This window comes from Anneissia japonica, unplaced genomic scaffold (genome assembly GCF_011630105.1).
Source record: "Anneissia japonica isolate Jap-2015-1 unplaced genomic scaffold, ASM1163010v1 scaffold287962_len325480_cov183, whole genome shotgun sequence".
In the NCBI taxonomy this organism is placed as follows: Eukaryota; Metazoa; Echinodermata; class Crinoidea; order Comatulida; family Comatulidae; genus Anneissia; species Anneissia japonica.
Genome location: NW_022732702.1, coordinates 139,506 through 166,088, shown reverse-complemented (window position 1 = coordinate 166,088; position 26,583 = coordinate 139,506). Strand labels below are relative to the sequence as shown.

General features: G+C 32.2%; 1 protein-coding gene across 2 annotated transcripts in view; it reads right to left on the bottom strand.

Annotated features, from left to right (window-relative positions):
- Window positions 1–798: 798 nt before the first annotated feature.
- The window catches only part of LOC117115768 (mucin-5AC-like), a 30,684-nt gene continuing 4,899 nt past the window's right edge, over window positions 799–26,583 (bottom strand). Inside the window, exons 1-9 of one of the 2 annotated variants that reach the window (XM_033259696.1) lie at window positions 25,770–25,926; window positions 23,299–23,470; window positions 18,078–18,275; window positions 15,583–15,899; window positions 9,225–9,409; window positions 8,620–8,746; window positions 8,209–8,346; window positions 7,629–7,748; window positions 799–6,376 (exon numbers count right to left, since the gene is read on the bottom strand). In XM_033259696.1, coding sequence (XP_033115587.1) covers window positions 5,331–6,376; window positions 7,629–7,748; window positions 8,209–8,346; window positions 8,620–8,746; window positions 9,225–9,409; window positions 15,583–15,899; window positions 18,078–18,275; window positions 23,299–23,470; window positions 25,770–25,857 — 2,391 coding nt within the window. In that variant the 5' untranslated portion in view covers window positions 25,858–25,926 and the 3' untranslated portion in view covers window positions 799–5,330. Of the gene's footprint in view, window positions 6,377–7,628; window positions 7,749–8,208; window positions 8,347–8,619; window positions 8,747–9,224; window positions 9,410–15,582; window positions 15,900–18,077; window positions 18,276–23,298; window positions 23,471–25,769; window positions 25,927–26,583 lie in introns of those variants that run through there. The other variant, XM_033259697.1, reaches the window with a different exon arrangement.

Sequence of the window (26,583 nt, the reverse complement as noted above, 5' to 3'; positions counted from 1 at the left end):
TTAGGGTGTTGCTGAGGGTGCCAGGAACTTGTATAATTGTCAAAATCTGGGGAACATTCTAGCATTCTTCTTTATTATACATTGTAGAACCGCAGACTCAACGGCTGGTAGTTCAGGGAAGATACACGTAGATGATAACATACAAACAAATGATTATGTATGTTTGTTGTGTTATATTGCCGGTAGTACACACAAGCGGTACAAGTGGGAGCGCCAACCCATGCAAAAAGCGGACGAGATAACTCGCACTTGGCATAGTCAGTAAAAAGTTCTATCACAGTGCCATCGACGAGTATACTCGCCCCCTAATATTTTCCCGCCAATTTATTAGACACTTCATTTTGATGACAAATGACTAGATAAAATTTCAAAAAAGCATGTTTGTACATGTAAACTTGTTTTGGCATACGGGAAGGAACCGTAAAAAAAGGTCTGGCAGTCAACGTGTTAAGCTGATTTCTAGTTTGATAAATCCGGCCCCTGGTCCACTTAGGCATTCTTAAATAGTAGGTAAACTCCTACTTGGATCCAGCATGTCAGTTCTTTAAAAATTTAGAAATAATTTGAACTTGTTCATTCCTTGTGGCAGATGTATACCCGCACTCTGTAGGTACGCAACTGTCATTGGAAATGTTTGTAGAAAGAAAATTACGCTCTTGAAAATTGTTATAATACAGCTGTCAACTTATTTTGCGAGCGAGTATGCATTGTCCAGTATGATTTGCAGCTGTCAGTGTACTGTACATTTCAGCGCATGCGTACCAATAAACTACGAGAAGAAAACTCACAAGGCCACAGTTGTAAGACCATCTATTTATTATATATGCAAACATTAAAGTTGAATAAGTGTGAAAGCTTCCAACCCATAATATTGTAAAAAACAACGTATAAAAACACACAATTCTATAAACATAATGTACAGAGACAAATGTGGCAGACGATTCAGTGCGTCGCAAGAGGAACATATAGAATTGATAGTTAAAAAACTGACAAGAAGGGGAAATTACTAAATTATTTAGGGTTAGCGTCACCAAGCGTGGTATTTAAAGTCCTTTGAACTTTTACAATTAACATGTTTTGGCAAAAGTAATAAAACATGTTTTCAATAGTATAGTAATCCTGAACCCAATAATAAATATTTATTAGTATAATAATATAATAACAATAATACAATGGGATTCCTGAGTAAAAGAAACTACTACAGATTTCAAGATGAAATCACAAATAGATAAATAATAATAACTGCTGTTTTAGCACTGTTATTATTATTTATTTATTTGTGTATATTAAGTTTATGCAACAAATCTAATTAGAAAATTATTTACTAAATAATCACAGAATAATCCATATGAGAATAGGAAGCAATTTACCTCTTAAGCTTCATATTTAGAGGTGTCCATAATTGTCTAGGTTTATAAGGTTAGAATGTAAAAGCTCAAATTTCAGAAGAATATTAATGACATTAAGTGTTTGCTTAAAATCATTTAGCAACAAGATATGTCTGATAAAATCAGTGAGGGAATATTGATAATTGTATTGAAAACTATTAACTTGCTTAAATATGTAAATTATGCTATTTTGTACTTAAAGTTTATATTAGCTCAATAAATACATTATATCTTAGGAACATCACAGAAAATAGTAAAAAAATTATATTAGTGTTCTGTCAGTGTAATTTGCTATACAATTTTGTCAGGGAAAAATTTTATTATAAAGGGTCAGTCTTAACCTGTTGTTATACTGTATATGCTTACATGTACAGGGTATCTTAATACAGTATATTTTAAACATTGAAAAGCATTGATGAATTTGGAGTCAATCAAGAGTCCATAAAAAAAATCTGAAAAAAAAATATGATGGTACAGTGGTTCATCTAAGAATATCTTCAATGATGAGCTTGGATTTGACCACAACTGATCTACAAAAAAACAGCTTTACTCAATCATAAGCATTCGAAAGCATCTAAAAACTTAGGCAGTACAAAAACCTGATATGCAAATGAAATTTGGTTTGGCACAATTTCAAAGATCACTCTTCTTCCAGTTGAGCTGAAGTATGTTTGATACATTGAGTGTGCTTACCAGTATTTATGCAAAAATATGCGCATGGACTACATAATATCATAGGAGCACTCAACATAAGCACATCGCACATAATAATCTATAGGTTTACTATTAGTATTAGAAGAAATACTACAGCACTTGCTGTTAGTAAGCAAGACTACAGGTACAGTCCTATATCACTACCAGTTTTTATTTAAACATGTTTTGTTGGTAAACTTATACTACTGTACTTGGTTATGTGAATATGCACTGTCAGTTAGCAAAAACATACCACTACAGTGATTGATCACATACCATTCAGGTAAGCAAAATCATACCACTGCCATGAGTGATCACTCTCCTTTCTGATAAGCAACAGCATACCACTTCACAAAGTGATAATGTACCATTTTAGTATGCGAGAACATAGAGTACAACCTAAGTGACTACAGTATGTACCTTCCGGTAAGTGATCAGTCACTATCGGTACGCGAGAACATGCCAGATAAATCAGTACACAAGATTACCCAGTACAGAAAGTTTATGGTGAGTTTGTAGGTGATTTTTTAATATCAATTTATATTAAGACTAATGTTATGCAACATCAAATTATAAAGAAACAAAAACCTTATGCCAATGAAATGATAAATACAATGTTAACAAAGCAATGTTTGACAAGCTTTTATTCTATAGATTACACAAACTGAAACTAAGAATGTCTTCCCTCATAAGAGTAGCGGAATACTGTACAGGATATCTTAATAAAAGTCAATATGTTAAACTGGACAAACATATAACAATATAAACTACTGGTCTACAGAAAATATGTATATTATAAAAAATGAAATTAACTACAGAGTACAGTACCTATCTACTAGTTAGTAATTTACATAATGAAAGGGACAAACACACTTAAGAAAATTGTCTTATTATTTACATAAAGATCACACAGCTATATTTTCTCGTGAAAATGTTACATTCATTCATCTAAGCAAGAAATAAAATGCTGAACCCTGTTAGTGTTTTCTTTTTTTGTTGTAATGTTCCACGAATACAAGAATTCTAAGCCTTACAGTAATTTTTAATGAAATATTTGTAAAAGATTTTATATGCAGATTCATTGTAACTATGTAATAATAAACAAACAATACCAGTTTTATTGATACAATAATACTGTATTGTGTTCTAGTTTTCTGATTATACTCTATTATCTGCTAAAGATTTTAAATACCCACAGTTGATTTATATGTATATACCAAGAATTCCAAAGTTAGTATAAATCTTGGGTTTTTTAATTTGATAAAAACAGAAATTAGTAGGCTCTGATACTGAAAAACAAACAATTTTTTTCTTCAAATTTATTCGTTTATATGGCATATTCTGCTTGGGTAATTATGCAGTATGATTCTAAACAGGATCCTAAGTTCAATTGCCTTAACGTTTGATATTTATAATTTAATATAAAAATAGAAACAATTAAAACTGAGTAATTTATATTTTCTATTGAATAATTGTTTCTAAAAAAATTTAATTATGATACTTTTTTTTTTTTATTCCCCATTATAACCAAATAGCTGGTCATCAAAAAATTAACTGTTAATAAATACAAGACAATGTTGTGGGTACTTGAAACATAATACTCAACGTTTGGTAACAAGTATGTAGACAAAAATAAATGGGAACCAACTATATTGACAAAAATGAAAGACAAAAGAAAAGGTCCTGAGGTTGCCTCCACCAAAAAATATATTTTACAATTTTTTCCAATAAGAATTGAACAAAATTATAACCACAACAGATTAACATTGACTAAACCTATGTTTTCTATACACAATAGGGAAAGTTTATGTATCAGTTTTTTTATATCCAAAACTAAGCAGTTTAAATTAACATTGTTAATTGTCTAATCCCCATTGAGATTAAAATATAATCAATCAAGAGGATTACTGTACAACATAATCATTATTAGCAGTGCCACTTTAAAAAATATAAAAATTATGGCAACAGGACATTAACAGAAGCTGTATTCAAGGTAACATGTATTCAAATTAAAAATGAATAAACAAATAAATATGATAATTAGCAGATCTTTAGACTGCAAAACAAAACTATTTGGCACATCTACCTGATATTGAGTTTTAAATATTTAAATCAGGATATTGGAGAAATTCACAAAAAAAAAAAAAACATCAAATCTTACATAAATGATGCAATCACATAGAAAAATTTCATTCAAGAATTCCATGCAAGTGGTTAAATATTTTAAAACCTTGGGCAATAGTTTGAATTTTATTTATATTGAAGATTGATTTGTACAACAAATAGAAAAACCAGAAAGCTAACTACTGAAGATGCCAGAAACCATTTGTGTATTTTCGCCTCCAAAATGTTGAAACTCTTGGAGGATTGTCACATACGGTGTGTATCAAAAATGTCATCACACATTTTCTTTCAAATGAAAAGCCAAGGAAATATTGTGAACCCAGCAACCTTAACTCGCACATTAAAGAGTGTGCAAGACCATTCCAATTAGAGCTCCCATATCCCAATAAAGTGTGAGGTTTTTATATTATGAGAATCAAATACTTTGGGGTTAGTACTCCAGTATTCTTGTAACGGTTTTTACAAACTTCTCCCAGCATGTTATGAATACACCATTCATCGGTTTTAAATATTTATTTTTAGTTTTTAATAATTTGATATCGATTTTCATTAAAAGAATTAATTTCATACTTAACATACTCCTGTTATTAGAGTCCAAAATATACAGATTACATGTTCAAGGATAGCAATCATATTTCTTTTTTTTTCCAAAAATTTATCAAGACCTCAACCAAAATGAGAGAAATATACAACACGAATATGCATATACTGGGAAATACACTGTATAGCACGATATGGAGTGAAAATTTCAAAATTAGATATTATAAAGACTATTTTCACAAATCCTAACCTAAGATATATATATTTGGCTACTTGTACCCAATGTGTGTTACACAAATTGCCTAATGCAAGAACCTTCTGCATAATGGTTTTTTTTTTTTCAGCCATTTTGTCAAGCTGTAATAAGTAACACTTTTGCTAGGCTGAAACCTCGCATATTATTGCTTTTTCTTACACTTGCATTATGAGATGATATTAAATTGAGCAATCTTTATTTTAAATTAAATTATTCACTTCTACTTTAACAAAAATAGTTTTGGGTACAGAGTGAAAACAGGGACACAATTTGATTTATCCAGATAATCATTATGTAATGTTGATATCTTGTTTCTATGACTTCCTTTGTTATGATGAAGTAGTTGATGGCTGCTGAATCGTTGCTCCGTCTTCTTGGACTTTTGTATCTGATTGCGGCACCTCGACTTCTGTCGATACAGCTGGAACCGTTGTGGTCACAAGTTGCTGAGGTGCTGTCTCACTGATTGTGGTCTGGGGATTGGTCTCGGTATTGGTCTCGGGGTTTGCCACTGCTCGCGATATTGCAATCACATGTGCTGCCACACTCTGCTGCTGAGTTGTAGTCTGGGGCACCTGCTGTTGAGTGCCAACCCCTTGCATAATTGCTTGAGTTGCAACCGATATCGGAACTGTCTGTGGTAATGTAACAGTAGTCTGTGGCACTGTGTTCTGTGGTGCCACTACCTGCTGAAGGGTCGACGGCTGTGGCAACGTATTCTGTGGTATCACAACCTGCTGAAGGGTAGATGTTTGAGGCACAGCATTCTGCGGTAACACTGTCTGCTGAAGGGTCGATGTCTGCGGCACTGTATTCTGCGGTATCACAACCTGCTGAAGGGTTGTTGCCTGTGGCACTGTATTCTGCGGTATCACGGTTTGCTGAAGGGTTGACGTCTGTGGCACTGTATTCTGTGCTACCGTATTCTGTGCTACCACAGTCTGTTGAAGGGTTGATACCTGTGGCACTGCATTCTGCGGGATGACAGTTTGCAAAAGCGATGTTTGCGGGAGAGCTGTAAGAGGTTGCAACGTAGCAGCATGAGCTGCAATGGTTCCTGGTGGTAGAGCAGCTTGTATGGCAGCTAGTTGTTGATAAGTAACCATCTGCGGTCCTGAGATGGTAGCAGGTGCAAACCTAATGGAACCTGGTAATGAAGTGACAGTTTGCAGAGGGACTGCAGTGTGTCCTAAAGATGCTAATGGAATGCCTTGAGAAGATGCAACAGACTGGATAGTTGTTCCCGGCTGAGGAATTATGGTGGCCTGTCCAATCGATGATGGTAACTGAGTCGGTACCGTAGCTAGTTGGACTGTACTACCTACTGATGTAGGGAATGCCACCCTCATTGACGGAAGTGGTGCAGTTTGGTCAGCTGAAGAAAATGAAAAGTGAATTAAAATAATTATGATGAAAAATACAAACTAATAGCAATTTACCAACACATAAATAATACTAAAATCAACATGTTTCACATAGAACATCAAATAACCATCAAATCATAAACCATATTCTGAGGTCTAGTGTGCATTGAATAGAGTATGTACTGTACTATTGAATTATGAATTGTCAATAAATCATTTGTTTCTTGAGATATTACCCATTAAAAATGTGGTATCTTTGCAGAAACAAGTTTGAAGATTTGGGTATCCAACAACCAGAGTTCTAAGTACAGATTTGATAATGATCACATTGCTTGTGTCCTTGTACAAGACACTATATTTGTCTAACCCAACCAGGAGTATACTTGCACAACTAGGCATACTTCCCAGAGAGTACATCATAGCTCTTTATGTATCCAATGACATGGAAAATAATTATCTGTACCTCAGATTACTATATAAATACTGTAACTTCTCCCAATTACGAACTCTCGATTTTATGAACCCAATTTGCTGCAATGACATCATTACGATCGTTTTTTAACTACAAAAACACTTAAAACTGTATTTAAAAATCTTCAAAAATAATATAAAGTGTTAATTCATCTAAGAAAGAAAACATTTAAACCAATAAAGTGAAATAAAACTAAGTTTAAAGCAAGAAACATCAATCGTTTTTAGCCACGATATATTCCATTTTGAGCTGTGCATGCTTGTTCAGTCAGGAATCTCACATTTTGTTCATTGGGGGCGCTATTCAAATGGATTTGCGATCTTTATGAAGAGAATATAACACTTGTTTTGGCCATTAATGTTAATGATTTATTTCGGAAATCACTTCAAATAAATACTTCACAGTGAGTACATATAACCTTGACTTCTGTACAGTATTATTTTTTTGCAGAAAACAGTAAAATCCAAGTCATATTTGATGACAAAATTTTGCTCTCATGGCCCTTAGGCCTATCTAGCCCTTTAGCATAGGCCTAGCCTCACTTTTCTGAGATGCGATGAAAATTCCAACTGAACTAAGCCTATCCTACCACTCTGAGATGCAATGAAAATTCAAACTCTCTGAATTATGAATTTTCTCATTTACGAACTCTGTTCAGACGGAGTGGTACGTAATTGGGAGATGTTACTGTACTGCATTATAAAGGTTAATATTATAGTCATTGCTACTGTAAGCATCATCTCCACTATTCAATACTATTTTAATCTATTAAAGGGGTTTTAATTGTTTACCTGCCGTGGTAGACACCAGCGTACTGGAGAGGCTAACATTTCCATTAGACAGTGTTGTTGATGTCGGATAGGCAACACTAAATCCAGGAGTAGGTGTAATCGTACTTGTATATGCTGCAACTGTGGGAAGACATTAAAAAAATTAGTAGAACACAAACATTGTAGGATCATGGCCTAAAGCTATAGGTAAGCCATAAGTTTTTGGATAAGTGTTAAAAAAGCAAGAGATAATGAGCTTCATCTGTATAACAAGAAAAATGTGTTGCTACACAACATTGCCACCTTCAAGGCACTGTTTACACTACAGATGTTTGATTACTACAGTACATATGGTAATAAATATGATCAGTTGGGTATGATTGAATATCAGTCAAAACTTGTGAGCCTAGTCTTGTTCAAGCAATGTACACCATTATTACTCCAGGAAGTTGAAACAAATATATATGTGATACTTAACAGTACTGAAAATAAAAAGTGTGTATTTTATAACTTTTACACCCAATCTACACACAATAATGAAAAGCCCCCAGCATGTGTCCATAAGACAAAAATTGACAGAATAATAGTTTGAAGAACTTACCTGGCACGACTGGTTTCTCAGTCTCGTTAGGCTTAGAAACTGTTTGTAATTGTGGAACAGTGGGTGCCTGCAGAGTCAACACTTCAGCTGGCTGTAATTCAGTCAAAGTTGCATTATCATTGGCCAAGCTTGTCTGAACTGCAAAGTAGAACAAATTTCAAAATACAAATTTATGTTTATTATGGACAGGCTCTACATGTATATGCAATAACCCTATTTAGCAGTACTGTTATACTGCCATAAGTATATATATCCTATATTTAACATGGTGCTATATATATATATATATCCTATATTTAACATGGTGCTAATATTTTAAATTCAATCACTATAAATTAAATATTTATTCTCAAGCCTCATACAAAAATCAATACAGTATTAAATCTTGTGTAGAGATTTCCTATGATTTACCTGAAGATAGAGGTACAACAATCTCCCTTCCTTTATCTGTGGTGAGAATGTTAGCATTTTGTTGGTTCTGTAATGACGTAACATGAGTTATCACAGGCACTGCAATATTCTGAGCTGTGACTGGTACCTAAATAGATAAGAAATTGTATTAAAATTTATAATTATTATTGTTCATTGTTGCTTTTATTGTTCTTAAAAGACCAGATTAGTGCTGTATTATGAGTGTGTATTTTTCTTCTTGTAGATGTACACAATATTTTTATATCAATCATACACAATGTGCAACCTCCTTCCTGACCATTCCAAGGCAAAACAACGCCACAAATTTAACAGTTACGTTGTTTTTGCCATGGGACAGCCTTCGGATCTCTAGGGAATATTCCTAGCCATGGATATAACTTGGCACAAAACAATTCATTCCATGGTTTACACTTACACTCCTTGATAGAAATAAGTTTTGCCTGAGACATAAGAAATGTAACCAGTAGGCCCACTAAACATACTGTATTACTACCACTGAATTAGATGCTTTAATTAATCTTTACGTGTCAATTTGGTATCTAAACTAACATGCATTTTTCGGGTAGATTACCACAGTACTATACCTGTAGATTGCTGACAAGGCTTGCTACGCTGGCCAAAGCAGAGATATCACTTTCGCCGATGCTGTTTGTAGCGATCTGGTAAGCCTTCTCCACAGCATCAAACTTGCCAGAGATCACAGGCACGCCACTTTCCTTGACTTCCTTCCCTGCCATTTCTGTGATGGCGATAGCTGTGGCTTTTTCATCTGTAACAGAAATCAAACAAACATAAAATGTTTAGTCAGATCTGATCACTGACTGGGTAGTTCCAATTGAAATTTATGTTTACAGATGTTTGAAGAACAATTTTATACATCTGCAAACTGCATTGTTTCATTCTGTATTCGGTCGGTGGTGGACAGGCCCGTCCAGCACTCAACATTTCCAACCAGGACTTACAGGCTCCCGACCACCACTATTATTTCAACAGTTTACAAATTGTAACAAAATAATTAGTTTACCTAAACACAATAGACAAGCTAACCTGATAAAGACAAGAAGAATACAATAAATGTTTCCGTGGTTACGTTAATTGTAACAAAATACTGCACTGCCCTGCTATTCATCGCTAACTTAACAGCCTAGGCCCAGATGAGTCATAGCGAACTTCGTGGGCCGGCATGACATGGTTGCTGTACACATTCAAAGGTTAAAGTTGAAATCGTGACCATTCAAGTGTTTTATTATGAGAGCATGGTCCGGGGCAGGAAGATTATTAAAAATTTACGAAACCTGATTTATGTTTTATTTCTTTACTTTGTTTTCATTTTGTTAATGTCATTCTATATTGTCCATAATTGTTTTAAATTTTGTATTTTAAGTTTTTCACTTTTAATTATAATTGATATATAATGTGTGTAAATGGACAAATAAATAAATGAGTGCACATGAATCAGTGACATACACATTCATCGTGGTAATCGTCAAACGTGAAATTAATGTATGAATAAATACATTAAAAATATTTGACATTGGTACATTCTTTTATCTTTTATCTCTATTTATTTTTTTGTTTCCAGCATATGCAAGATACAAGTAACAAAATAGAGACAAACGCATTAAAGAAATATTTGTTTTAATTTTACTCTTGAATAAAAATAACTAAATAACTGTCAACAATGACACCACAGTAAAAGACAAAAAATACAACTGAGACAACGAAGGTGGCACACAACAAGGAAATCCCTGAACTCCAATTAGAACGTCAATCAGCACGTGCCTTTTCTTGTCTGCTAGCCGTAGTACTACTCACAGATACTATATTCAACATCGCACTCATTTTTTAAAAACATAATACAACCATGTATTCGTCCATGAATACGCAGCTAAGGTACAACACAACAACACCGGCCCAACTGCGGCCACACACACACACACGCAAAGCATGTGAAGTTGACAGTCGGATCGACGCTTTGTCGTCGGGATTTGTTCATTATTATTTTTTAATCTAAAACAAAGCATGTCAACTATTGAATTTAATTAGGCCTACAGTAAGTCTCATCTTCATCTGTTTTGTTGCATTCCTCAAATTCTGGCCTAGGCCTACCTGGGCCTAGCCTAAAATAATCGCGTCAGCTAGCCTTGGGCCTAGGCCTGCTCGACTTAGGACTCTTGGTTTTTAAGAGCTTTCACGAATACGCCGTAAATAAATAATTTTTTATCCTTAAAACTAGAATAAAATTGATTTTTATAGGGTATACTAACGTCACAACCGATGGTATAACTTTAGGACAATGGACAGTTAGCAATACGAACCCATGATCTTAAAAGATATTATCCAAACAAAACAAAACCACTCCCACATTGCATGTGTCATTGAGGACAAAATCTTGATTGATCAATTGACTTTATGATTGGTTAAATTTTTTACTGTAATCATACCAGCTCATTAATTATTTTGGTTGCCATTATGTTCTTTTATTAATCATCTAATTTTATTGTAATATTTCATGAGACAACTAGTTCAACAATAGTTCCTACAGTAGATAAAATTCTGCCTTTAGGCTAAAATACTATTTGATCAGAAGTAGAAGGACAAGATACTAGATGGAACTAATTAATCAGTAATACAATCTTATAGCACTACCTGTACAAGCTAATTTAGTGATATAAGGGTAGATTTTGTTGAGAGAAAAATTATCAAAATAATACAGTACCTACTGAGGAGATAATCTTTCTTTATTTCTTTCTTAATTTTAGTTAAAAAGAACTGGTTTTATTTTTTCTAAATAACCAGAAATATACCAATTATGAAGGATCAACTTGTTCAAGTTCATTTTATTAGACCTTCTGATCCATTGCAAATTTATGTACCGTGTAATCTACTTTTTTTCATTATGTTTTCCTTTTGTCTATTATTTCATATGTCTAATTTTAATGTCTTTTTCATCTTTATTTATATAAATTACTTGCCTAATGCTTCCACAATTCTTACTTTTTATCTTTATGCAGATGATACAATTTTCTATTGAAATACTAATTTTAAATCTATCTGACACCTTTAATCACGAATTGAAAAACAAACATGATTATTTTAATGTTAACTAACTTTCTGTTAACGTTAATAAATGCAATTTTATGTTATTTGGTTTTCGTCATTCAAAATTGGTTGAAAACATTAATGACAGTATACTTATTGGTGACCACAAAAATACCTATTGTCAAACATACTAAGTTTCTTGGTGTTGAAATTGATGATCAACTAAATTATAAATACCATATAAATGATATCGAAATCAAAATTTCAAAGAACAAGGGATACTTTATCGTCTCATTTCTTTTTTATCATCACATATTCATCGTAACATTTATTGCTCTCTTATTCTTCCATATTAGTTACAGCAATATTGTCTGGGCTAATCTTCTTCAAAAAAAAAGGCTGTCTGTCACATTTCCGGAGCACATTATCTTGCCCATTGTAACAAGTTATTTTCTAATCTGTTAATCGTTATGACATTAATAAACTTCAGCAATGCCTTTTTTTTTTTATAAAAATATTTATTCTCTTCTTCCATATTCATAATTCTTCAGTCTATTCTTATAATACCAGGACCTCCAATGAAATCCATCTTCCCCAGCCCAAAATAACACTCCTTCAACATAATATACAGTATACCTAGTGCATCAAAATTATTTACAAGCTACCTAAAGAAATTTCATCTTCCCCTTCAATGATTATATTTCTTAATAAATTAAAAACTTATTTCTTCTCCTTTTATGATTAATTTTCCTCAATAAATCTGTCCAGCTATTAACCAGTGCTTCCGTGTCATGCGTCCTTTTTTCCTACTTTCCTAACTTTCGTCTGTTATCTTTTTTGTTCTTTGATTTTTATGTGTTTTAAAACTTACTATTATCATTGTTTATTATCTGGCTAGCTCAACACAAGTTTTGGTTGAACCTTTAAACCGAATTTATTTCCAGGGCTGTTGCCTCTTTCATTGTTAAAATATTAATTGCTATTGGTTATACAGTTATTATATTATTATTACTTAATTTAATTATTTTCTACTGTGTATATATCAAAGAAAAGATGAAAGAAATAAATGTTGCTGAAATAACAAATATATTTTACCAGTTTGAAACAATCAAGTTTAAGTTATTAATTGTGGGGTTTTTTTTTTACAAAATAAGGTTTTTAAAAAATAGTGCAGGCATGGTAAAACCTGAAAAATTGTTGAAAATAAAAAGTTGAATTAAATATTTATAAGAATCAAAATGTTATCAACTTATCCAATAAGATAAAGACCAGAACACTTTTTAAAAATATTACAGTAGCAGACTTTTTAATACAAAAATTCTAAAAAATGTATTGTTCCATGCTAAATACCAAAAAAAAATCATAAAAATATTTTCTTGAAATTTACTTGCCCGGTTTGAAGTAACGTAAAAGTTATCAACATGAACATAGAAATTAGTGCATGTAAAAGATGTCTACCCATCAGTTTACAGCGAAAAATGATAGAAATACTTCCAATCACTTTTTGGTTTAAAAATCAGGGTACACATTTTTTAAATTCAATAATTTTTATGCACAAGTAAATAATTTGTATGCTATTGCAATATGAGCAAGTTTATTTCAAAATTATTTTTTATGATTTTTTTGACATTAGTAAGGGACAATACATCTTTAAATTGATTACAGACTAATTGAAGGTCTACAGTATGCAAAATCAATATATTTATACATCTGGTTTACCAAAATATTGTCTCATAATTGTTTAATTCTCAAGAAAGTAAATAAATTACAATGCTTTAATACACAAAGTAAACAACTGAAATATTCAATTTGATTTTTCATGCTAATTAACCCAACAGCAAGAATGTCTATTGTAGTGAATCAGTGGACTCGCTCAGTGGAAACTAATCACGTAAAAATAAAGCCCACAACCACCCTAGTGACTGATTCTAATGTACCATATTTTGGTTCAAGGACATCAGGTTTTTGGGCCAAAACGTGATTCTCCCAGACAAAATTTTCGTTGACATTAATTATTATAAATATCCTAGCTTTTTCATATTAAAAACAAATTTAAATCCGCTTTAGCTAGAATGTGTACTATGTTGTTAAAACGATACCACTGTTTTCATGAATTATTCATAGTAAGCCTAACAATATGTAGTGTACACCAAATTTGAATTGAATTCACTTCGTAATAGTGGCTGAAACATCTGCAGCAGAGCATGACATGATAGTTTTCATTACAGAATCTCGTCTGCTTTTGAGAAATAAAATATTCGATATAAACGTACTTTAATATTATGCCAATGATTTTTGTGCATTATGTTAAATATCATTCATGTTCAGTGTAAAACACACCTATGAAAATTTGGACAATATACAAAGACGCAATATGCCGCAGGCTGTTAAAAAAAAAAACCATCAGGTTTTATTGACTATAGTCTCCTGATGGAAATACGGAAGTCAATAACGAATATATTACCTCAATGCTGATGCGTGTTGCTAAGGTAAAATAAATAACGTCCATAGTATTCTCATTGATTACCATACAGGGGAAGCATTTTAAAAGTATTGTATACAAAGGGTAAGATGAAATATACTCTTTTAGTGTTCTAATTACAAGAGTGCACTCTAGTTTAATTCATTGTCTCCATTTCATTAGTTTCTAGTCTAATGCTGTCTTAATTATTAGTTTACCTAATAATCATTTATAACATATATATACTGTAATTGTGTATCACTGATCTTTTGATCATTTGAATTATACAGTTTAATTTTGTGTACTGTATTGCTTCATTTTTGGCAACTTTTACAACACTGTATTATCACCTTGTTGAAATTTGTTCTTTTAACAATTTTAATCAACTTACACTTAAAAATATTGTATTTCTTTTAAATAGAACTCAGAAATGAAAACCATCAAACTATAAATCAATTTTATTGGATGTAGTTATGGTGGGCCAGAGGTGGGCAGGGCTACCCAACCTTGGTTCTTTCCAAGTCTAGAGTTCAGTCTTCTCTGTAGAATACAATTTTTTAATAACAGAAACTTAGGCTGATAATAAGAGGAAGCATTGTTATTGACAGTGCGTGGATATAAAAATTAATAAGTATTTGTTGAGCAAAGAGGAACTACTGGTGAAAAAAACAAGGAACTAGGAACAGGAAAAAGGTCAAGATTATTCAACCGTGCAAATTAAGTTATTCTCGTTTGCATTGTTGTTTTAATCAGCTTGGTATCTAGTTGCTAAGCTCAGTATCCAGTTGCTAAGTGTGCCACAACTATAATGGACCTCACTGAGTAAGGTTATTATTCAGAATATAAAAACATACTTACAAGCACAGCTATTGATCTATAATTGTTAAAAATCTCAGTGAACTTAACTAAATAGGACAACTATTATTACTTCCAAAAAAACAAGAACATTATAAACTGACAGTTTACTGTAGGAAAAACCTAGGCAGCTTATTACATTACCCCAGTGACACAAATGGTACACTTTATAATATTTTATAAATAATCACTACAGATGAACTAAAATTTATACTATTGTATTTATCTATCAATATTTTAATTTGTATTAATAATCAATTTTGTGCAGTGAACTATTTCAATGGATTGTTTGCCATGCTTGTGTAAAAGTATAATTCCACAATTCATCTTACAACTGTGTAAATGCAGTGACCATTTAAAGAAGGAAATAAACAAAATAGTTCACATCCTCCAAGACCAAATGAGAAATATGAATTATTCTATGTGGCCTTACATTAACATTTTTAATTATTTTCATTGTCTCCAAGCATCAATAGTCCCCATTGAACTGTGTTGTGTTTGTAGTCATATTTGTTATAATATCATGTAAATATAAATATTGTAACAGTACTAAAAAACATGCAAATTAAGTAATGATCTCTCACCTTCAGACGGCTCTTGCTTAATTTGTTGGCCTTGGATGCCGAGCAGACTGTGAATCGAGTATGGCGACGGTACAATGTTCACCGCGCCATTATTCACCTGTTGCTGCTGCTGAAAGCTTTGTGGGTTGATGTTCATACTCATGGCCGCAAGAAGACTTGCGTACTTCTTTGCCTCGTCTTGGCTCATGTGGGCTAGGGCATTCACTGTCATTCCAGTGCTGCTTCCGAGAATGTTTTGGTCTTTGCTGGTCTGAATAGCCGATGTTCCGACTTGCCCGGAAGTTTCTTCTCCCCCAACGACCTTACCCCTTAGTATTCTAAGAAGAATCAGAGGTTACAGTTTTCAGTTGAGGCATGAAAGTGTAATATATGTGGAATGTAGTACATGTAGTATGTTAAGAACGATCACATAGCTATGTACTTGAATGAAACAAAACCCATATTAAAACAAATCATGGTGTTGACATTAAAATGTAAAAAAAATCTGCATACGGTGGTACAAATATCATTATGGAATGTTATGTGATACAATAACAGTACTGTTGAATCCGACATAAATTTTACAAATTTATTTGTAAAAAATATCTGTTAAATGAGAATAAAGGAAAAACCATTTAAAAATGCAATTAAAACATTTGATTGCTTATTTAAAAGTATTAATAACTTCAACTTTCAACAATGTGGCATAGAAAAAAAAATTGTTTTGTTATATTATCGGCAAAAGTAAGTGTCTAAAATGAAATAGGAATGGTATTATTAATGCATTTCTTAATTAGTAGTGAAAGCTACTGTAATAACTTTATAGTTTTTACTGATGAGAAGACAAGATTATTATCCATGTTGTAGTGATTGCAATAACAAAATAATGTAAATAATATTAAAACATAAAACAGGTTATTCAAATATTAAAGTTTGTTACTTAAAGCTTGCCAACAGGTTGAGTTATTATTCTATTCAACTGTAGTGTTGTGCTGCATGTAGGCACAATATGTACAGTTAGTTAAACTTTTTCACTACTTATTGTACACTATTGTACAGTATTACGGTCAAATTATAGTTACAGAGTTGTTGATCGTCTATTTTTTTTTTTTAAGTTGGTAGAGAGGGAGGTTTTTTTTGTTTTGTTTTTTTTTTAATCAATAATGAAACCACCCCATTGATACATGCCAAGTGTTCAAACCCTCCAAGGAGCGCAAGGCCTCATGTAAATGACTTTGTCGGATCTTCCAGTGTAGCATTTGATCAGGTGGAATTTATACGAACAAACAATTAAAAGACCAAATAATTTCACAAAAAAAAAGCTAGAGCTAGGCTTAGCCAAAGTTGTGTAAAGACAATACTTTCGTGAGTTTTGGCAAAAAAAAAAAAACATTGGTTGGGTGATTGATTTAAGTAGGGAAGGAAAGATCAACAACTTTTTTTTACACGGCTAATATCCAAAAATATATGAATTGATACACACAGCTGCAAAGTACAGAAAACCTAGTTTACATAAATATAAGCCAGAAATATTAACAAGCCAAAAAATATATACAAAAATTAATTAAAAATTGTGTATAATCAGTACAAATAAGTATTGCAAAACTAATTCACCGCCTTCATCAACGAAAAATTAATCAAAAGACTGCCAAATAAACTTACATCGGATTGCAAAAATAATGATTAACTGTTTGTGACACACTGTATTGCCATATTTCATCAGTGTTTCCAATTTTGTATGGCGTGCATGAAAATTTATACTTTACCTCTAGATTATTATGTAATAATATGTGAAGGAAATCTTGCATTAAATCAATGCAAAAAATATTCATTGATAACTGTGTGAGAATTTCAACAAAATTGACTCAATAGATACAATACATACATTAACTGGACAATAACACTGAGTTTGGTGAACACAATATTGTTTTTTTTTTTAATGATTGTAGTGTAGTACATAAAAAAATAATATATACAGGTTTGTGGGATGAATAGTAATAGTACCACATAATTAAGATTTTATATAGGGTAAGCCTATTAAAAATAAAAATATGAGTAAGAAAATTTGGAATGGCTCATTTCTTTTGGCCATAAGATAGGAATGTGTGTTGGAAAGTTTAATTAAGTTCCCTCATTGTCTGCTTAGAGCTTTTCGTGTTTGGATTTGTTTATCTATTCCTTGTAAGTGGAGCATCACCACAGACAGAATAATCTTCTTCACTAAATAAGACTGTCTTGTGGTACTGTAGATTAAAACCTCAAAATAATCAGAATTTTTTCTTTTCAGCAAGTAATTTAATTATTTCCAGTCAACTGAAGGGTCTGTGAAAGAAGGAATATTTAGTATTGATGCCTACTGTGGATGATAATAGGTAAAGAAAGTACTTGCTAGTCTAATTTTCAAATGTAAAGCTAAAATATTGTAATACAAATTAAGCTATTCAAATAGTTAACTGTATTTTTAGCTCTTAACACAGACAAATCTTAATAAATGGCTGAAAACTTATGGGTTTTACCTGTTTATTGAGCTAACACTTGGTACATTTTCTGTTGTACATATCTTCTCCTTCAGCAGCTGTTCCCGTATTTCCCAAGCAAATATCGTCGGGTTTTCAATTTTGTAATTTCCAATTTTGTTGACGACTTCTGGTGTGGCCACTTTGGGTTTGCTACCTCCTATGACTCCAGGCTTTATTGACCCGGTTTCATAATATCTGTAATAAGAATTTGCACATTTTGTCATTCCTGCTGGAGACTACTTTTTATATAAATATTTTTTGATAATAAAATATAAATTTACAGTATTTAATATAGAATTATTATAAAATATTAAACATGTTTATGAATTAATAAAAATTGAATGGCAAATTTAAATAAAATTTAAATGTTATAAAATTTGACTGATCTTTGATATTAATAACAATTTTAAGGTCAAAGGCTACGGTCATTTGTTGGTTAAACTTGGTTAACAAGTAAATGGAATGGATGAAATCGATTTGTAGCGCCTTACACAATTAAAAATTGTCTCAAAGCACTTAAAGAATATGAAAAAAAGTAATGAACTATCCTAAAAATAACTTCATTAATCTCAATTTCTTAACTTAAAAATCTAAGTAATTTATAGTAATAATAATGGCATTAATAAAGCGCCTTTTTCCCAATAGGTTACAAAGCACTTTTTATTTTAATTTTTCCTAATAATTACTTCCGTATAATGAAATAATTTGTTATTGAGCATTTTGTCAAAACTATATTTTGGATAATATAACACTGTTGTTGATGAGTTCATGGAGGAACCAACGTGCACCCACCCTTTTCCCTAGGGTGATGGGTCAGTGGTATGCCAGGGCAGGGTCACTGTAAAAAACAAATGCTCCAATAGCGAAATGATGACACACAAAAAAACAAGGGCAACAACCAGCACAAAGTTTGCTGTGGCAAAGACAAGCCAAACCAGTCACTCGTCGCAAATCGTGTTTCAGAGATAATAGGGAAACATGCTGAAATGTCAAATTTTTTTTTATCATTTTGATTGCACTAAACTAACCTTTATATGCTGTATACATCAAAATATGCTATTTTTTCCCCCTATTTTCAATGTTAAAACAACAATTTTTATCAACTTGGTGATGGGGTGTCTGCCTGAGAAATGCCCTAAATCATAAAACTTTGAAGGAATTTCTCAAATATTGTTTCTTTAAACTTCTGTATGTTTAAACACTTGTAACTTCATAAGGAAATGTCAGATTTCAATGATTCTTTTATCATTTTATAGCTCTCATTTTCATCTTTAACCCTGTGTTAATGACTTCAAATCGATTTTTGCGACGAGTGACTGGTTTGGCTTGTTTTTGCCACATTTGGACATCATGATATAGGCATATCACACAAATTTTTCACTTAAAATTTGATAATGTGGACAGACCTTTATTATCAATATCATCAGTGATAATAATAATAATAATAACAATAATAATAATAATAATAATAATAATAATAATAATAATATAAACAATAAGAGGCCTAGAAATATTGAAGCAGCTATGATTTAATTGGCGTGTTGAGTAATGTACGGCAATTACCACAATTGCAATGATTCCTAGAATACCGGTAATATATTGATCATTAAACTTAAGGGTTATAATGGCAGTCCCCTCTCATGTTTCCATGTTTTATGGGGGCCATGAAATATAATGTACAAAACTGCACATTTAAATTAATTGAGTGTACAACTGTTGAATGTGAGACAGAATACTGTACTGTAGGCAGTTTGGTTGGCGATTATTACAAAAATATATTGTATATTTAAAACATTTTTGTAATGTTATCAAGGCAACATCATCATTATCTTCCAACCTCTATAATTTCCCCATTAGATATCAAATTCATATCCATCATCATATTTTCCTCTGCTGTACCATTCACAATCATCTAGATAATCGTTTTCAGCTTTCTCTTAATCATCGTTATTATCAACAAAATTAATCTTTTCTTACCCATCATCAGTATTATGATTGTGTTCTTTGTACTATGGTCATGCCTAATGCTATGGTTCAATACCAACCAGTCTCTCCTATATCCTTTTACCACATAAAATAAATGGTTACAATATCAAATTTATTAATCCTCTTCATCTTAACTCTGTCTTAATTATCATCAACTTCATCATCTAAAACAATCCACAATTTAATTATCAAAAACTTCATTGCTATCACCATTAACAGCTCCATCCTTAGCTCTACCTTCATTAATATCACCACAATCATCTCTATCCTAACACTACCATCACCTCAATCCTAACTAACCATCATATTGTCATCAATATCATCATCTCCATCCTAACAACTGTCATTTTCATTACCATCCTCTCCATCCTAACACTACCATCCCTGATATCATCATCTTCACCATAATACTACCATTATCTCCACCATCATCTCAATCCTAACACTACCATTATCTCCACCATCATCTCAATCCTAACACTACCATCATCTCTACCATTATCTCAATCCTAACACTACCATTATCTCCACCATCATTTCCATGCTAACACTACAATCATTTTCATCACTACCATCATCTCCATCCTAACCACTATCATTTCATTACCATCATCTCTATCCTAACACTACCATCATTTCCACCATCATCTCAATCCCAACACTACCATCATCTTCACCATCATTTCAATCCTAACACTGCCAACATCTCTACCGTTATCTCAATCCTAACACTACCATCATTTCCACCATCATCTCCACCATTATCTCAATCCCAACACTACCATCATCTCCACCATCATATCAAATCCTAACACTACCATCATTTTCACCATCATTTCAATCCTAACACTACCAACATTTCCACCGTTATCTCATTCCTAACACTACCGTTACCTCCACCATCATCCCAATCCTAACACTACCATCATTTTCATCATCTCCATCCTAACACTACTATCATCGCTACCACCATTATCTCAATAATAACACTACCGTCACCTACACCATCATCTCAATCCTAACACTACCATCATTTTCATCACTATCATCTTCTCCATCCTAACACTACCATCATCTCCTCCATTACCTCTATTCTAACACTACCATCATCTCCACCATCTTCTCCTTCATAACACTACCATCATCTCCACCATCTTCTCCATCCTAACATTACCATTATCTCAACCATCTTTTCCATCCTAACACTACCATCATATCAATCCTAACACTACCATCATCTCCACCATCTTATCCTTCATAACACTACCATCATCTCCACCATCTTCTCCATCTTAACACTACCATCATTGTCATTACCACCATCACCTCAATCTTTGAACACTGACATCATCACCATTATGCATCCTTTATAAGCCATCAAACATAGGGAATCTATAAAAAAAATTGTTTTGATCACAGTGAATTATGCAGTAATTGTCATCTTTTCATGTGATCGTACCAACTCTTGAGGGAAATAATATAAAATCCTATAAATAATCATTATATAGTGTGAATTTTCAATAATAAAAAGATTCAATATTTCATGAAGAAATTTCATTATGAACTATTTGACCCACATTGTGTCAACTCATTTTTTTTATCCTTGCATAACAATACCATCATGCATTTTATTATTTACAACACATTGTTTTATATAAAGAAGAAAAGTTAATAACATTTACCTTGTTCAGTAAATCAATTGGAATTATTAATAACCATATAAAATTATCGATAAATTATATTATTTGTTAAATACTGTACAAGTTTACAGTGAATTCCATGCCAATTAAAGTTAAATATCCATCTAAATTAGCCTATTGTTGAAAATGAATTTGTTAATTACAAAAGAATATCAACATTAAAAATAACGAAATTAAATGGTGATATATTATATTTTTTGGCAAGTAAAAATATCTGTTCTTTTTAAAATAATGTAATTTTTAAATAATTTTATCTTTATTTCCATGGAATGAACTTAGGAAGAAGACACTTCATCGAATAAACCATTTCGTAGTCTGAAGTGAACATGCCCATACTGAGGTTAATCCTTCTATGATACTGGGGAAAAAAATAAATTTTTTGAAATTTTTTTTTTAATTTTATTTATTTTTTTTTTCATTTATTTTATTAAATATCAATGCACCAGCAAACAAACCAAGGGTTATATTTGGCTTTAGCAAAATAAAAAATTTAAAAAAAAAGCCTCCCTCCCTCATCACTTTTCCTGCCCAGATAGGGTGATAAACTAATAATATTTTTTATAGGGCCTAAACATACACAACATAGATTTATGTCGATTGGCCTTGGATACGGGCATATGCAGTTCACGAAATAGCTTAAATTGTCTAAACAAACAAAATATTGATTCAGTTAATTTCTATAAAGGAAGATAAAATGAAATTACGTATTTATTTATTCAACTTACTTTAATGAAACTCTAACAGTAAAGCTCATTCAAATCCTCATAAAATGAGAAATAAAGTGAACATGATCAAAAACATGCAGTGTGATTGGGGGGGGGGGGGAGGTCTAATTATTACCCATGTTTTTAACATGATGTATTATTACATTTTAAATTCTAGCACTGAACCAATCAATATACAGTATAAAGTTCATCACATGTATTGATGTGTGGTAGGACTAAATGATGATTGGTCAATGCCATAAAATAACTCATCTATTTTTCTGGACATCTCTGACAGGGGATCCAAATGAGCCTCAGTGTGGGTCCCAGAATAAAACTCCCTTGGAGTTCACAGGGAGGGTTTTTATGCCATATTATGGCCCAAATTTGGCTTTTTTAGACCACAACATTATGATTAGCAATTTAAGTCAACGTTATTTGAACAAGCAAATTATTATTTATGGGCCAACGACCTCATCATGGCATTGGACAATGGGGGTCGGTCCTTGTCCAGAGGAGGGGGAAATTTCTTGCTTGCACCTTGATGGCGCCACCACTGAAGCCCAACATCGATAAAATTTTGGGCGAGTGAAATTGTAGTCACTCGCCCAATCAGGCGAGTATGAAACAAATTTTAATTTTGTACCCAGGCAACCTGCTATTCGAGGATTTACGGTAGGCCAGAATAACCTCAATGACACCGACAATTAAATTACCATTAACCTTTACTTACATATATGCAAACATTTAAGAAATTTATACTAATTAACAAACTAATTATTTTTAAATTTTACATATTTTTTAATAGTTCTTGTACATGTCACTCACCTTACTAAAATCTTACTGACACATCCATGAGATACCTTCAGTTGACGTGATATATCGCATGGTCGCACGCCTTGCTGGGCAAGTTCTACAATATGCTGTCGAATGCTTGGGGGCAAAGGTCGGCCATTTGCATACGACCCTCCAAGTTGGTTCACTCCAACAGTATCGGCCTCTATAAAAAGAAAAGAAAAAAAAAATGGTATTAATAGAAATATAAAAATTTTTCTATATAATATACTGTTATTGGTAAAATTAAATGAATTATCAATAATAAATCTAGACAATAAACACTTCATTCATCAAACTATGTTTATTAAAGTGAATTTTTAATTGTGAAGAAAGATGATGAACTGATAATTATAGCTGGTCATAGGACTTTCTTGAGACCATAATAAGTGTCATGAATAAAGTTGAGTGTCCATTTTAAATGCTTCCGAGTGTTGGAAGAGGGACAAGCACAAACAAAACAGTGACTAAAGCGTTGGATTGAAGCCCTTTTTCAACTGGGAGCTGAACTAGTACTGCTATGCAATATGTTTTCCATGCATAATGCTGGTGTTGGTGATTGTTATTCTACAAAAAATATATTTTATTCAACATTATCATAAAAACTACAAATGGAGATATACAATTTACACACAGTCCATGTGCATAACAATGCATGCGATTATTATAAACTACAGTATAAATATGATGTCAATAGAAATTATATTTACACAGCTGGAAGCAGCTAGAAAGTACTGTAAGTCATCCTATTTTAATAAACATCAACCAATATCTTTTAGAATATTCCAGTCTTATAAATATGTTAATGTAACTTTAATGTGTTCTGTTTAAGACATGTAAAACATTTTCAAAAAGCAAAGGCTAATGTTTATTGGACATGGTCCTCCACCAGACTGTATAGTAAAGCTAGAAATCCATCCTCGAATTCCAGTAATTAAGGGTCGATTTCCGCACAGATTCTGGCGAAAATTAGGCTTTGACGTAATCTTAATATAATAATGTATTATGCTGTAGTTACGATTCTGCGCAAATATTTTTCTAGCGATTTTCCATACAAATTTAAGCTAGTTTTTGAGGTATCATCTGTGCAATTTAAAAACTTTACAGTACAATACCTATTATTAATTAAATTGTATTATATAAATTATGGATGAAGTGCAAAAAAATAAGGCTAGATATCAAGCTTAAAATAAAAAATAAATAAATAAAATAAGTAAATTACGAAAATTTCAAATACTTACACTAAATAAAACAAATTAAGTCTTCATATATACGACTAATGGATTAAACACATTTCTATTTTCTACCCATATATTTTTTAATTTTCCCTGGTGGTTAAAATTCTTAATTTATCGAATATGAAATCTAGTCTAATTACTGGACTACAAGTTTTCCCAAATTTGAAGTAATTTAGGCAAAAAATACTGTAGGCCTAGGTCTACTTAACTTGTATAGACCCGAGCAGGCTTATTACTATCTATACTGCTATATAATTTATGTAACAAAACTACAATAGGCAGCGGCTAGACTGACATAACATAACGGCAAATAGAAAATTGATTAGATTATCACTCCCGCCCGCGTCAAAAATTCGGGGAAATATTAATGCGGGAATAAAAATAAATAATTTTTTTGCCGCATCAATTATTTCAACAGCATAAAATAACAATGCAATTTTGTGACTTCAAATACATTTTCTTTAAGTTTACTTTCAGTTTTTATACAATATTTACTATTACAAGCCCAGGTACAGGCCAAATATAAACAGTCCCTCCCTCATCGATAAAACGATAAAAACAAAAGCGAAATAATTTATTGTACCAATTAAAAAAAAAAAAAAACACTGCCCTCCCTCATCAATTTTTAAAATAAAAAGAGTGATATCTAATAATTTTTTCTATAGGCCTATGTGCCCTAATTATTTTATTTACCAGAATAGGCCTATCCTATGCATGAAACAACATTGAAATACTGTACGAGAAAACAATTTCATCATGTTTGTTTCAAATCCTCTTCTGGACGTTAAGTCTAGGCCTAGGCTAGCTAGGCCTACCTCTTCTACATTAAATTAGGCCTAGGTAGGCTAGATGTGCTGCTGAGCGTCTGCACGTTGGTAGACTCATCCACCCGACCATCGACACACATGCCGTGTTTATCAACGCACCTCATCCTCCATTCATTCCGTGTCTGAATATGAATGAATACTTAAACAGACATTTAGTAATTATTAGTAGATGCACGCTAAGGAATTATGAATATCAGTAGAACACGATAAAGGCTGAATTTTGGATATTATAAGAATTCATTTTCATGAGCAGAGATGTAGGCGAAAACCAGAGAACCCGAGTAAGAAGGCCTAGAAACGATAACTGCGCGCTAAATCGACAGGGCGTGGTGCCATATTGGACCTGCAAATCATCTTCACAAAATAACGGATATTAGCCATATGAACTATCTAAACATACTTCTCTTTTTCGATGGAACTTTGTTAGTCTCTTCTTCATTTTTCTCCTTATCAATTTCCTCGGTATTCGCATCAGAGTTGGTCATCATTGGCACTTCAGATTTTGTGTTTATTCTGACCAATGTAGCGGAACGGATCTTCAACGCAAATAATATGTAAACAACCGCGAAGAGAGACTCCCACGTGGTGTATGAGCGCCCTCAATAAAATTCTTCTTAATTTTCGCGCAAATTTTAAAACCATGAGAGGACTTGAAAGCGTAAATCACTTTTTATTTAAAATAGTATTCAAGTCCTGAGCAGGGAATCGCATTGGGAGTATAAAAATTACATAAATTCTCTAGAGACTAGATTAGACTATATATTTTCAAAACTGAAACACACAGTCGTCTTACAAACAAGGCAAAATAATTACAAGCATAGCAGACATAAAATATAATGAAATAATAATAAAACACTTTCTGAATATTTTCTTTTATACATGAATATTATTTTTCGCTTACCTTTAGGATTTCAAGAACATATTTAGACATTATTTTAGGTTCACGAGCTAAAATCGTTATACATTATACCCGTACAGTGAGCAAGAGCGCACCGTGTCATAAAACGTGAGCTCAGTTTTAGTTTAGCAATTGTCTTGCCGATGTTCAAATAAAGAACGAAATGTAGTAGAATTAATTATGGCCTCACAATTGTTATTTTCGGAATTACAAAATATTTTATTTACGATTTTTTTTTTCAAATTTAATCCGAATATAGATAGGCCTATTTCAATTATGTAGGCCTACTTTCGTGCAATGCAATATTGTATATATA